This window comes from Wasmannia auropunctata, unplaced genomic scaffold (assembly GCF_000956235.1).
Source record: "Wasmannia auropunctata unplaced genomic scaffold, wasmannia.A_1.0 LD336061.1, whole genome shotgun sequence".
Classification (NCBI taxonomy): domain Eukaryota; kingdom Metazoa; phylum Arthropoda; class Insecta; order Hymenoptera; family Formicidae; genus Wasmannia; species Wasmannia auropunctata.
In genome coordinates this window covers 893,328-906,512 of record NW_012026829.1, presented here as the reverse complement: position 1 = coordinate 906,512, position 13,185 = coordinate 893,328, and the positions used below count along the sequence as shown (strand labels likewise).

The 13,185-nt window shown below is 47.5% G+C and overlaps 1 protein-coding gene across 1 annotated transcript in view; it reads left to right on the top strand.

The window, feature by feature from the left end:
* LOC105450423 overlaps window positions 1–13,185 on the top strand; it is a 55,282-nt gene that overhangs the window by 37,694 nt on the left and 4,403 nt on the right. The window contains exons 6-15 of the mRNA XM_011690244.1: window positions 243–362; window positions 2,095–2,264; window positions 2,507–2,700; window positions 2,958–2,990; window positions 3,622–3,749; window positions 4,010–4,199; window positions 4,301–4,498; window positions 4,741–6,768; window positions 6,932–7,032; window positions 7,139–7,341. Coding sequence (XP_011688546.1) covers window positions 243–362; window positions 2,095–2,264; window positions 2,507–2,700; window positions 2,958–2,990; window positions 3,622–3,749; window positions 4,010–4,199; window positions 4,301–4,498; window positions 4,741–6,768; window positions 6,932–7,032; window positions 7,139–7,341 — 3,365 coding nt within the window. The remainder of the gene's footprint in view (window positions 1–242; window positions 363–2,094; window positions 2,265–2,506; window positions 2,701–2,957; window positions 2,991–3,621; window positions 3,750–4,009; window positions 4,200–4,300; window positions 4,499–4,740; window positions 6,769–6,931; window positions 7,033–7,138; window positions 7,342–13,185) is intronic.

Sequence of the window (13,185 nt, the reverse complement as noted above, 5' to 3'; positions counted from 1 at the left end):
AAGTTCTTGGTAGCTGTTTTAGTCGCGAGCTCGTTAGATATAGGTAAATAGTGGTAACATTTGTTGTAGACACACACGACATAGGTGGCATTCAGTTAATTAGTCAACCTTTATTTTTTACGAGAGAAAAACTAAGATACGTATCTAAGTAAACGTAGGATGACAGATCGTTTGAAGACGTCACGATTATTCGAGAACTCGCGATTAACTGTTTTCCCCATCGATATCTATCTTTTCGAAAGACGCCGAGAACACGGATGCGGCCGATCTGCAGAGGAAGCTGGAAATGCTGAACAACATGATGGACCAGGAGGCGCGGGCCGAACAGGCACGAAGGCAGATATTGTACAATATAGGCCACTGTAAGTACCGTCAAGTTACAACAAGTTTAGATGGCTGATATTTTTATTCGCGAATCGCACTGTTTACGGGGCGCGGTAAGAAATTCGTCCCCCGATCGAATTTCGTCTCTGACCCGGCACGTTTGCTCGCGCGGAGGATACCTGAGGACCGATTCCTCTTTCCTTCGTGGAAATTTGATTCGCGACGAAATCCGAGTAAATGAAAAAAACATATATACGTCTCCCGATGTTAACTGAGAAAGCAAGCGATCGCGTTATTGATCTCCGTAATAGAGTCAGCGTATTAAAATAAAAATATAGATATCGGACTATTTCGATTCCAGCTTTATTCCGCGCGTATCTTCCACTCCTTATATTACGAATCCTATTCGCGACGCGCGCGCTACTACCCGCGATACCTCCGCTCTATCGGACACGACTGAAAAAACTACTCCGTTTTTTCCTTTTCGTCTCGACTCGGAGGAGAAAAAATCGTGATGCGCGAGAGGATCGATTGTCGTGCGGATAACGGTGTAATATTTATACGTCGCGAGCGCTAATTTGCTGCAGCCTACGTCACACGACACTTTCATCCACACGTCGGGTCGTCTGACATACTTGCAGTATTTTTAGAAACCGTGGCTTTCTAGGTCGTTCGCTTGAACGCTACTTCCGAGTAAGTCATAAAACTTTTACGCCCTTGTTTTTCCATGCGAGAGAAATCAATTTGGTTCCGTGCTGGTCCCCAACTATTTTGCAATTGTGCGACCGTGCGCCGCGTGCCTTTACCCACGGAGGAGGTGTATGTTAGCCTGCGATACCCTGGAAGAAAACAGGCATACGAGACGCCATTTTCATATGTGTTATCGGCTATCGACGTGTCGTCGGTAACTTACCACCCAGTTGTTACACCCCCTTTTCTAGCAACCCCCTTAGCCCGTGTAACAGAGCTATGAGAAGGCATGCAGCAAGCAGACTAGCTATCTCTCTGTATACTAAACAAATCGTTGATGTCTGGCCGATATATCTTTCTTCCGTTCTATGTTCTTGCAAACGTTCCATAACACCCTCCGTACGATAATTTGCATTTCCCACCGGTCTCCCAATTTCTGGAAGAAATTAAGACACACACGAGAGATTTAAAAAAAGAAGAAAAAAAAAAGAAAATCGAGATGATGCCTACATAACGATCAATTTGTCGCATGGCTGTTAACTATACTTATCTTGCTTCCTGCTATTGCACCACTTCAGTTCCCGGATTCTACCAATATCGACCAATTCTGCCTGCGGGAAGTTGCGAAACTGTCACGACGAAGTTGGAATTGGCTTCTACGTTTTATTCAGGGAAACGAACGCGGAACCGCGCGTCAACTCGACTGTTCTGATGTAAACGTGAATTTTGCGAGGTGCATTATCGATTTGTGTGTTCTAATTAGGCAGGCCTGAAAATAGAACTTAGCGAAAAATAATTTGCATTTTTCCGCCTGCTCCAAAGTATGACTTTCGTTTTTCTTCTTTCTGTTTTGTGTGTCGCTTATTGTTTCCTAACATTCTTCAGCCACAAGGGGGGATGGGGGTGAGGGAATAAAATAAAATGATTTCCGTCAACGTTGCAGAAGCGAGGCTACGATTCCAATATCCCAATGCGATATTATCTCAGGGCATTATCGGGCGTCGCTCTAAAAACTTTTACTCCAGTTTCCCCCTCGATCATCTTCCCCCAATACACTATACGTTGTAATCCATCTTTCAGCGGGATACTCGGAGGACTCTGACTACACGTCGGATTTGAATTATCCAGTAGGTGGCCAGGGTGCGAACAGCTCGGCCTCGCAGTTCCGTACGGCGGCTAACCAACTGGCTACACCTCAAAGGTCCCTCGAGACATCGAGAGAAAACAGTTACGAGAGAGACGATCATCAGGTATTGATCGACCGCGGCGAGAGGAAAGTTCTTGCGCGGGACACTTAAACGAAATAAGATATGCTATACTAAATGACTGTAACGAACATTGACATAACTTTCAATATAACAAGTTATTTAATTGCAAAACTCTCTGGACTGTCATTTTGAACGATTGACTTTTCTAATCCACTTGTCCGCTCCGCCGGCGACATATATTTTAATTACGGCGGTCATAAATTAAGAGAGAGTAATGTCACCAGATTCCAGTCACCGTCGGAGGAAGGCTGGCGCCTGGTAATTACGGAAGTTACGGAGGCTCGGGGCACAGTCCGAGGTACGACGAGCCATATCCGGAGGATGGTCTTTCGCAGCGGTACTTGCAGTCCCAGCATCCCTCAGAGTCTTCCGAGCCACTCTTCTACAACAGTAGACCGAAGCACTACAAAGAGTACAGGTATACTGCAGACGCGCGTTGAGAGGTCGCGAGAATTTCCAATTAGCGTATTCGACAAGTAAAATAATTAGATCCAAAACATGCTATAACAAGTAATTCCTATGACGTAATGATTTATGACGCTGTTTTGTGCGAAACCAAAGATATATGTAGAGCGTTTACTGTTCATGCGCAGTAGTCCCTTTTAACTTGTTAAGTTCACAGAGATTAATGCGACGGAAGAAAATCGTTTATATTTATTTTCTTGCCTGATTCAGACGACGGAAGCACACGTGGGATTACGAGGACAGGTACGATACGAGTCGCGGCCGCGCGAGAATTTCAGCGAACCTCTTTCAGCACATATTTCACTCATGCATACGCGATTATTGACTTCATCTATTATATGTTTTGTTCTTACCATGCATATCACGACCGGCACCACATTGTGCATTTATCGCAACGCTAGGTTAGCTTGTGATTGCATTGCACTCAATTAATCGTATGCAATTGCAAACACATCGATCGCAACAGTGATTACGTCGGGCGAGCAGTTTGTTACGATGTAGGCCAACACTCGCCGAGCACTCGTTTCGCCTGAACAATGTACCAATAAAAAATATATATATAAGAAACTCATGCCTTTAATTGATAGTGGCTTATATTTTAGTTGCATATGGCTCTGCGACTTAAAAAATAGTTCGAAAATTTTAACGGGAGGAAATACACACTCCATATGTCATTGAAGTCGGAAATATTAATCCGCAAGCAACGCATTGAACCAATTCACAGGCATTTGCATGCTGCAATTAGTTAATCGCAGCTGATCATTCAAGAAGATCGATAAAAAAAAGTCACCGTTATCATCATCTCATCCTCGGCTCAATCTCCCCTTCGTTCTGATGTGACCAAAGAATTTTGATCGTTTTCTCATGCTTTCAGCCAAGACGGCTGGTACAGCGACACATATGATTATCCTGGCACGAGGATCGATGATACGAGAATTTATAGCGATACTGAGTATTATACAAACAACACGACGACTACCACAAGAAGACCGAAAGGAAAAGGTACTAGACCCCCGATTAATTGCATCGCGGATTGTCCAGTGAAATTTTTCCCCATCTTCTGCTTTCCTTCCCCTTTATCCTTACATTTTACACGGAGTCCTACGCTCGATTACGCAACAATAAATAAAATATGCGTTAAATGCGTCTGCGTATTTTTAATTAAACCCACTCGCTTTTAATTTTTATTGAATATTCGCTATGATGCGTTGTCAAAAATGAAGATGAATGTATGTGACTTTTTTTTTTGCCTATTTTCTAAGCAGTTCCGTACAGAAGACCGTCTCTGGAGAGACAGATGACTCTATACGACGATCACTCGTATTACGCTGATGGATATGGCAGCGACAGTAGAGTGAATAAAATGAACGCCACGTATCCGGAATGCGAAACGGATATTAGGTATAACGAATACTACGACACCATAACGGGATACGTCTGTCAGGATGAGAGGTAAGTTAGCAGCGGTGCCGCAACGAATGCCGGCAATGTAAAACAGTAAAGTCATCGGAGATGAAATTGAATCCCTCCGTCCTCTCTTTCTCTCTTCGCAGATACGGTCAGGACGACGAGGACAGGCAGTGGGACAGCGGAGGGAAACGATTATTGGGAACAAATACGTACTATGAAAATAAACGGAACAGAAAGACGCTTCCGCAGAGGCCGGCTTCGAGCATCGGTATACACCGGCCGGACTACAGACCCACTGTTACCAGACAGCGTAGCTACGAATCGGAAGAACTCGATTATAAGTACGTCACGCTTCATTATAGAATTTTTTTATTCTAATTTTATCATCAAAGAAAAGCGCGTTTAGATATGTAAAACTGCAATTATAATTATCGAAAATTAAAAAGTAGAAGAATTAAAATTGAAAAACTAAACTTAAAAGAATGAGACCTGATACGTATATTAAATATACATAATATGATATAATTGATATATACTGCTATATATATATCTAATGTTTCTCTGTCTGTTATTCTTTGTAAAGCGGATATAATACTCGTCGCCGGAAGATCTTGCAGCCGCAGCAACGTCCGATGTCGCGGCAGGAGGGCGGCACCGGTAAGAAACTACCTCCGACCCCGACCAAGCCGAGCAACGTGGTGATCAGCCGTAAGCTCGCCTCTCTGCCCGCCACGCCGAGCAGACAACTGCCAAAGACCAGAACGCCCTCCGAGGAGAGCTACTACAAATCCGATTATAACGAGGACTATAATTACGCTTATCGTAGTCAGGACAATCTGCCGCAGGACACGTATACGGAGAACATTTACAGCCAGCAGCCGAGCGGCCAGACCGACACCACCGCCAACACGACTCGGTATCCCGAGGTAAATCAGGATAATCAGTACGGCTACGCGACGCAGGTCGACGGCCAGTACAGTCAGTCGTATCCAGAGCAGCATACGCAAAATAGCTACGAGCAGACGACGGCGTACGCGCAGCAGAACTCGTACAAGGACGAGTATCAGCAGCAGCCTTACGCGCAGCAGAACACCCAGGCGTATCAGGAACCGTATCTGGACACGACATATCCGATCGCCAGCCAGGCGAACGATCATCAGTACGCGAATCAGGCGAAGAACCAGTACGACAAGCCCGACGGTATGGTAATCGAGGACAATTTTCACGAGATGGGCTTCAATCAGAACAACGTTCAGTATCAGCAGCCGGACTACAACAAGCAACAGGACGTTTATCAGGAGCAATACGACGGTTACGATACCACCGTGCCGACGAGCGCTTACGATCAAAATAACGTCACGAACACCTACAATCAGTATCAGCCGCAGCAGCAGCAGTATGATTCCCAGTACAATATCAATACGTCGACCGATTATCAGAAGACTTATCAAGAGACGTATAATCAAGTGCCTGTTACGCAGGATAATTATCAGCAGCCCTACACGAAGCAGCCGCAGGAAGATTTCGCAGATTATCAAACGCCGTACAGTAAACAGAACGACGTGCCTACGACGTATAAAAACAACTATCAGGAAACTTATCAAGAGTATCAAGAGTCGTACGACGAGTATCCGGACTCGTACCAAGGCTCCTTCGAGGAGCAGCGTTATAAAGACGGCTCGGTGACGGCGGCGGACAGGAGGCAGAGCGAAGTGCCTGAGCTGTCCGTCACCACGCCGCGAGGTCAGACGAGAACGAACGGTTATCCGTCGAGCGAGTCGGACTATCTCTATCAGTCTCAGGAGAACGAGGACGCGTTGAACAGAAGGAAGAAGCTCGGCAGCAAGCGCGAGGCCAGCCCGCTTCTCCAGCAGAACACGGACTCGCTCGAGTCGAGGGACGACGAGCTGAAGGACTCGTTCGAGACCGCCGTGAGCTCCGTCGCCAGCAGCCAGCTCAAGAAGGCGTACAGCGAGTACTCGACGGCGGGTGACGACTCGAGTCCCGCGCCCGCCACCCTGGTGGAGTCTCCTCTGAGCGTCGCTCAATCGCAGGCAACGACGATGGTCAATCATGTGACGACCAATCACGTGACCACCACCGCGATGGTCCACAACACCACGAACCTCGTGAACGGGAAGCGGCCGTTGGCCAGAACGGATTCCTATCAGGAGGATATTATCGAGGACGAGGACTATCCGGAAATTATTCCCAAGGACAGAAAGGATTCGCAGTTGTCGCATCCGAGTCAGCACTCTCAGCCAACGCTCTCGCAGAAGCCGAAACTCATAAGAGGCGATTCTTATGTCTCGGATAACTACACCGACGAATCTTACAGCCGTAGAGACTCGTACGCCCAACTGACCAGAAAGGATTCCTTCTCGTCGACCAATGAAGGATTCAAGCCGCCCCTCACCAGGACCGATTCGTATCAGCAGAGAGATCTACGAGGTAGTAATTACGGGCATAACTTTACGCCGCAGCCCATTTCCAGAGCGGAGAGCTATCAACGCGGTCACTTCAAGGATCAGGAGTCGTTAGATCAGAGCGACATCGTTTTGAGCAACACGGTGAACGGTGACTACCAGATGCGGGACGAGACTCTTGCGAGGTACGAAATTAAATTGCAAATATATAAATTATAATTTATATTTTAAAATAATATATTTTTTAAATTATAATTTGAAATAATATATACTAAATTATAATTTAAAATAATATACTTTTTTTTACATATCGATTCGGTGTGTAAATGAATTTTTATTTCTTCCTAGGTACGAACGGGGTGAGGAAGCCTTGCTTCGTAACTCTCGAGAGGACTCACTCGATCAGTACAAAGGAACTCCGCCGTTGTCGCATATCGAAAGCCCGCGCGGTAAGATTATCTTGTTAATTATTAATTAAATTATTAATTAAATAAGAAATACAATATATTGTTTATATTTTCTTGCTAATCAATCGATCGGCTGACTCAATTTCAGGGAGTATAATAAAGCAGGCGTCGTTGGATGAAAGCGTTCAGATGGACACACCGCCGAGAAGTCCGCCGGAGCCGCCGCCCGACGAGGATATTCTCGGGTTGGTCGGAGTCGCGCCGGTACCCACTCAGCTGAAGGAACGTCCGGAGATGACGGCGAGGCAGCGGTGGCATTGGGCGTACAATCAGATCATCATGCAGCTGAACGTACGTAAGATTAAGTACTTTCACGACGTACAAACAATTTCTAATTTTTCGCGTACGGAAGATGACGGAAAATAACGGAATACGAATAATTATCAAGTAATTGCCGAGTTTTCTTTGTTTTAAATTTTGGCCGTCAAACCAATCACGCCGGGAGATTCGGTTAGAACGGTCAACGATCGCACGGGCGACCTTTGGAAAAATGCGGGGACGCCGGCATCGTCGGCAGCGACGCCCGCATTTTCCGTAGTCCTTCGCGGCGGGCTACAATGGCCTTGTCAATCATTACCTTCACGTAACATCGATTCGCTATACACGCAGACAAAGCTGCCCGGTTCTCCGGTTTTGTCGCTCGTTTATATGTTAATTGTTCAAGGACGGAAGGTCGCTGACAGTACGTTGATCCCCTCCCTTAACCGAATATATTTAACGAGGCTGCGAGAGGGATAGGGATTACCCGTCGATTCTATCTATAGTCGGGTATTATTTGCATAAACTAGTTTCGTCCATATTTAGCGGTCGCTGATGTGCCAATGTGTCATGATGATTGATAGAACGCTGGCGACGTTATCATTAATGCAGAGGCAGGCGGAGTTTCGCTCTCTATCGATTGGCAGAAAAATGCTTTTCCGCGAGACCAGACAAAAACAACACACTCGACTCGGCATACGTGCACTCGGCATATGTATATACCGTAATACCATATCGGCTTATATATATCAGCTGAAAAACGATTGTGAGCAAATATCTCGCAAATGGCGTGCAGATAAAGAAGTGTGACATGTGACGTTACTTTCCGAGAAGGATGCGCGACGAAACGTTTAAATAATCGGACACTCGCGTGATCGCGTCGATAGCATCGTTTCGCCGAAATGCTCATCATTTCAATCATCCACGAGCGCCTCGCTCCACTTGAAAAACTCAAAACAAAGCGACGGCTGTAAAGAGTCACGGCATACACGCATTACGGCAGTTTCCTGTTTGTACGTTTTTTTTCCCCTCCCGCGACCGGAGACGTATTTTTTCCTTCTTCAATTGCGCCGATATTCCGGTATCGTACGTGCTAATCGACGACCGTTAAACGTTATTACCGTCGTATGCGTCGTATTATTGATTTAGGTGTGCGGGACACAAATGCTCGACGACATAAAGTATCGTTAGCGAAATTATTGACGGTCGTTATCGCCTCGGCGTGTCGTTCCGCCTCAAAAGTGTATCGCCCGTCGTCGGGGGGGATCGTCCGGGGCCGTCAGATTAACGCCTTACACGAAACTTCCATTAACGCAGTCTCGTCGGGAGTCCGAACCGAAAGTAGGTACCGGAGGTACGCACCTGGCGCACTCCTGGGAAAACCGCAGCAGTCGATATATATCGTATGCTACTCGAGAAACTTTGACTCCGCCGGTGGAAAATGTAAATTCGTGCGGAGCCAAAGTGGGTGGAGGGACTGAAACAGGCAGTTGCCGAAGCAATTGTTTGTTTTCCGCTTCCACGGCTTGGAAACCGTGCCAGGACGGCCGGGCCTCTTAGCGACGTAATTGCCGCAACTAACAACGGTTTTAACTAGCAGTCGATTTTCGAAAAAAAGAAAAAAAAACACAAGAGCTATGTGTTCCACGAAATTTTCGCGAAATTACGGCCAAAAATGTGGTTTTCCAAAAACAAAAGAAGAAAGAGAGGGAATAATAAACGGAAGAAAAAAGAACGATTTTCACCATTGTTTTGGCACCGTTTAAAAACGAACGAATACGCCGAGTGCGAGTTCTTTGCGCGCGAGGGAACAATAGCCGAATTTGCTATCGTACTCTTGCGCGGCTCAATTATCCGTCCTCACATGGCCTCGTGCATTCGTTCGCGCACGCCGGCTGCCTCGCTCTCGCTCCTCTCTCTCTCTCTCTCTCTCTCGCTCATTGCCTGCCAGCAGCAACGCCGGAAGAACTATTCTCGGCGGAATAATCGTCCTACGGGAAACAATTTAGGATTGATTTGCCCGGAAGTTCGACCCGGCGCGAGGGATACGGCTCCCGAGAGCACGGTTTTTGCGAGATACGTAACGATTCGTTACATATTTCAATACGCGCGTTTCAATATACGCGAGAAAAACTTCCGTCGTCGCGATGAAAAATCGAAGGAGACCCGACCGGCCCGTGCGTCTCGCGAACGTCGAAGCACTTCGGATATTTTCGCGGGGGTATTTCTCATTTTCTTCCTCTCTTTCTCTCGCCGTCACATCGCGAGAAAAGAAAAATCATCGGATCGCATTAGGATATCTCAACGATGGAGAAATTTTTCTGCCGGGGCTGAGCTCCTCGCTAAAGCGATTTACAAGAGCTCAGGGGTCAGCCACCCGAGCTCTCGTACTTTTCCTCTTCCTTTTTTGTTTCTTACTGATAAAATAGCTTTTACGTGTAGACACGTTCTTATACTCGATCGTGACTGCCGCGATAGTCACCGCCACAGCCGCATTACGTACTACATACGTCGACGGATTTCTCCGCCGCATCGCCGCCGCCGCCGCCGGGTTTTTTTATTATTCACGTAAAGATGTAGGCTTCTATGCGCCGCCGTCGGCACACTTTGCATTTTATTCGGATTCCTTCGCGTCGCATGCATTTTGCATTCCGCCGTCGAAATGCGCCTTGATAAAGCTTCATCTTGCCTCCATTCCGTTTCCCCACACACGCACAATTCCTCGCGCTTATACAGCGTATTTACTCGCGGGGGAACTCCGTCGGTCCATCTCGAATGTATAATTTAAACAGGTCAACGCAATCGCACATGTAGATACGCTCTATATATTTTGATTTTCTAATTACGTTAACTACGATCAGTTCGGTACGAACGTATATATATATTTATATTTAAATTAATTTACGTAATTTACATATTAATTAAATAGGATACACACGCACGCATTAAGGAATAATTATTTTATGCGATATCGAGCTTCTATACACGCATCAAATTAAATGCACACTGACTTCTTTCGATCATTATGACGCAACGCGCGTATCGTGAGAAATTATTTGAGCTATATTTAACAAGCTGAAAACAACACTTATTTTAAGCTCGTGTTGACGCGTATTACACGCGTGTTTCCTGTGATATCGAGCCTCGTAGGACGTAATCTATGTGGGCCAAGCCGGTGGCCCGCGTCGTAATCAGAAGCCCGTATGACTGGCGGTCCGACAGGCGAGGAATTGGTATCACCTTCGCGGCAAGGTCTTACCTCCCGCCATACGCTTATCGCGGGATAAGCTGGCGCTTGTCAACCCGTTCCCGAATGTTTCTCTTTCAGTATCGTAATAGTCAATGATCCGCGGCGACGTATACGAGCGCACGTGTCAGTTGCGGCCGTACAAAAGGATCGAAGGGCGAAAGTCTCTCGCCCCGCTTCTTCGAGCTCCCCTTGAAGTTTTACACCTCTTCCTCGCATCTCGGCTCGAAGTTAAAGCACACCCTCGACTACGACATACGAATCGGCGTATGAAAGAGGCGGAGCGATTGTATCGATCGTTATTAGGCTTTTATTAGACGGAAGTGTCGTCGTGTGCCGTCGCGCAAAGGGCGCGCATCCGTGCGGGGGGCCGTGTTAACTTAAGTGAAAATACCACCGAGTGGTCCAGCCGAGGGAGGCCTGACCACCTTCCAGCTCCCTCAGCTCCCGTGCACGGGATCTTTTAGCGAGTCTGATCGTGGAACTGGCTGAAAGAGGAGTCTTCCCTTTCGCACGCGCGGCACTATGGATCTACGTCAAAATGAATCGCGCCGCGCTTCTCGGATTTAAATATCAGCGACACGGGAGAATTACGTAGGACAGGACTTAGCGGACTAGAATCACGAGGGTAATAAAAGACGGGGAGGACGAGTCAGGTGTCTGTGGATATGTGCAACGAGGAGATCAATATCATGAGTCGCGAAAAGAAAATGCTGCAACATGTTGTAAGAAGTTTTTTTTTTCCAAACTAGTTCAAGTACGAGGATACAATTAAACGGACGATGTGAACGAAGCTCGATAAGCACTGGAGCGGACGTCCTTAATTGAGCGGATACAACATTATCGCGAATAATATCTCGTGTGTAGCTGCGACATCCGTTTTAGTATTTCAACGGCTCTGACGGCATGACGAAGTGTCGTGCTGAAACCCGTCGCGGATGACGGTGAATAACCGTGGCCTCTTGTCACTTGGAAAAGCGACGTAACGTTTCGACGAAATTCTCAATTTTTGGTAGTAAAAAAAAAAAGAGTTGCATTATTGAATCTCCGGTATCGTCAAGAAAGAGACGAAAAGCTGCACAATGGAGACTCGAGAAAAGTCGACGGAATGGGCTTTATTGTTCCCTCTGAAGGCGGGCCTGTTCGCTATGAAGTCGTCGTTATCTACAAAAAGCGTGAACCGCGGCGAGAAGGAGAGGCTCTCGAAGAAGAGTCTTCGCGAGCCGCGAGCGAAAATACGCCGTGGATCGTCCCTGTCGGATCTGGATAAGCTTCAAGGCAAGTCGACGATCCTGCCAGACGTCGTCAAGTCGACGGAGAAGTGCTCCGAGTCGCTTCCGCACTCGCCCGCCCTGTCGCGTACGAACCTTCAGCTGGGCAGCCTGCAGGGCAGCAGCAGCGTGAGGGGCAGCATAGGCGATTTGATGAACATGAAGAAGTACGGCGGGTCCACTTGGAGCGTGCGAAGTGAGACTCTGATCGCGAGAGCCGTGCCGCTTAGCACGGTGACGACGAAGCAGAGTTCGCCGATCGACAAGAGCGTGGAGGACGATCTCGAGAACGAGTTGCAGGACGAGTTTCCGATCTCCGGGAAACCGTTGACCAGCGCTCAGAGAACTCAGAGGCTCAGCAGACTTATCAAGAAGCAGCGGCGAATAGTGGTTTTCAGTCCTAAAGCTTTGCAGAGGGACGTGGTAAGTCGGCCGAAACGAGGATTGAAGGGGGTCCATTTTCTGCAGCAACAGTCGGGGTATTTTTATTACGAGAACGTTCGGTCCCTTTAAATCGCCTCCAAATTGGTTAAAATTGCCTGTTGCAATCGAGCGAGATTTCGATAAGGAGGACCTTTGTATAGCCGTCACGGGACGAAAGGCGAGCAAATAAAAAAAGGGTACTCTTATCCTCCCCATATCTGCGCGGATTACATTGCGTCATTTTACCGAGCGCGCTGCACGGAATGCACGGGTTTACACGGGCGGACAAGTGAAGTTACAAGAGTCACGCGTCCACATTTGTCTCTTGCCACTCGCGCCACGTACACGCTTTATTTCTTGACGGATTACGGAGCGGAGACGCGCGGCGCAGGGGGCGAAAATGGAGAGAGAGCCATTTGCTCGGCGAGGTGCTTTATTTTATTGTTTTTTACTGCCGGGCGCGACGACACGCGTCGTCAAGCCGTTCCGTTGCTCGATTTTTATTGGACCGATAATATATCGGATCGAGTATCGACGAGTATAACCCGATGATGTGCGTTGTTCCCCCCGCGATGTGCGCGCGCGATCGAAGGGAGCAGCAGCAGCAGCTTCATTGATCTCATTGTCGGACGAAGGGAAGAGAAGAGGGATACTTGGTCGTCGCTTCGGCTGAATTCGAAACAGCTCTTGCCTCCGCGCCGGCGGTGACAGACACTTACAGGACTTGAAATATTCATGATACATTCGCGCCGCCTGCAGGATACCTGGCCGCAGGGACTTACCCGTTAGGCGCTTCGTTTCCTGATCCTGATACCGGTCGCGCGCGCGCGCGCGCGCGCGGTCATCACCGGGGTATTTGTCTTTCAGGCTTGTTATTTGAGAGCGATGCTAACGAGAGAGCGTGTAAAACGAGCACAGCACGCGCGCGCGAATCGC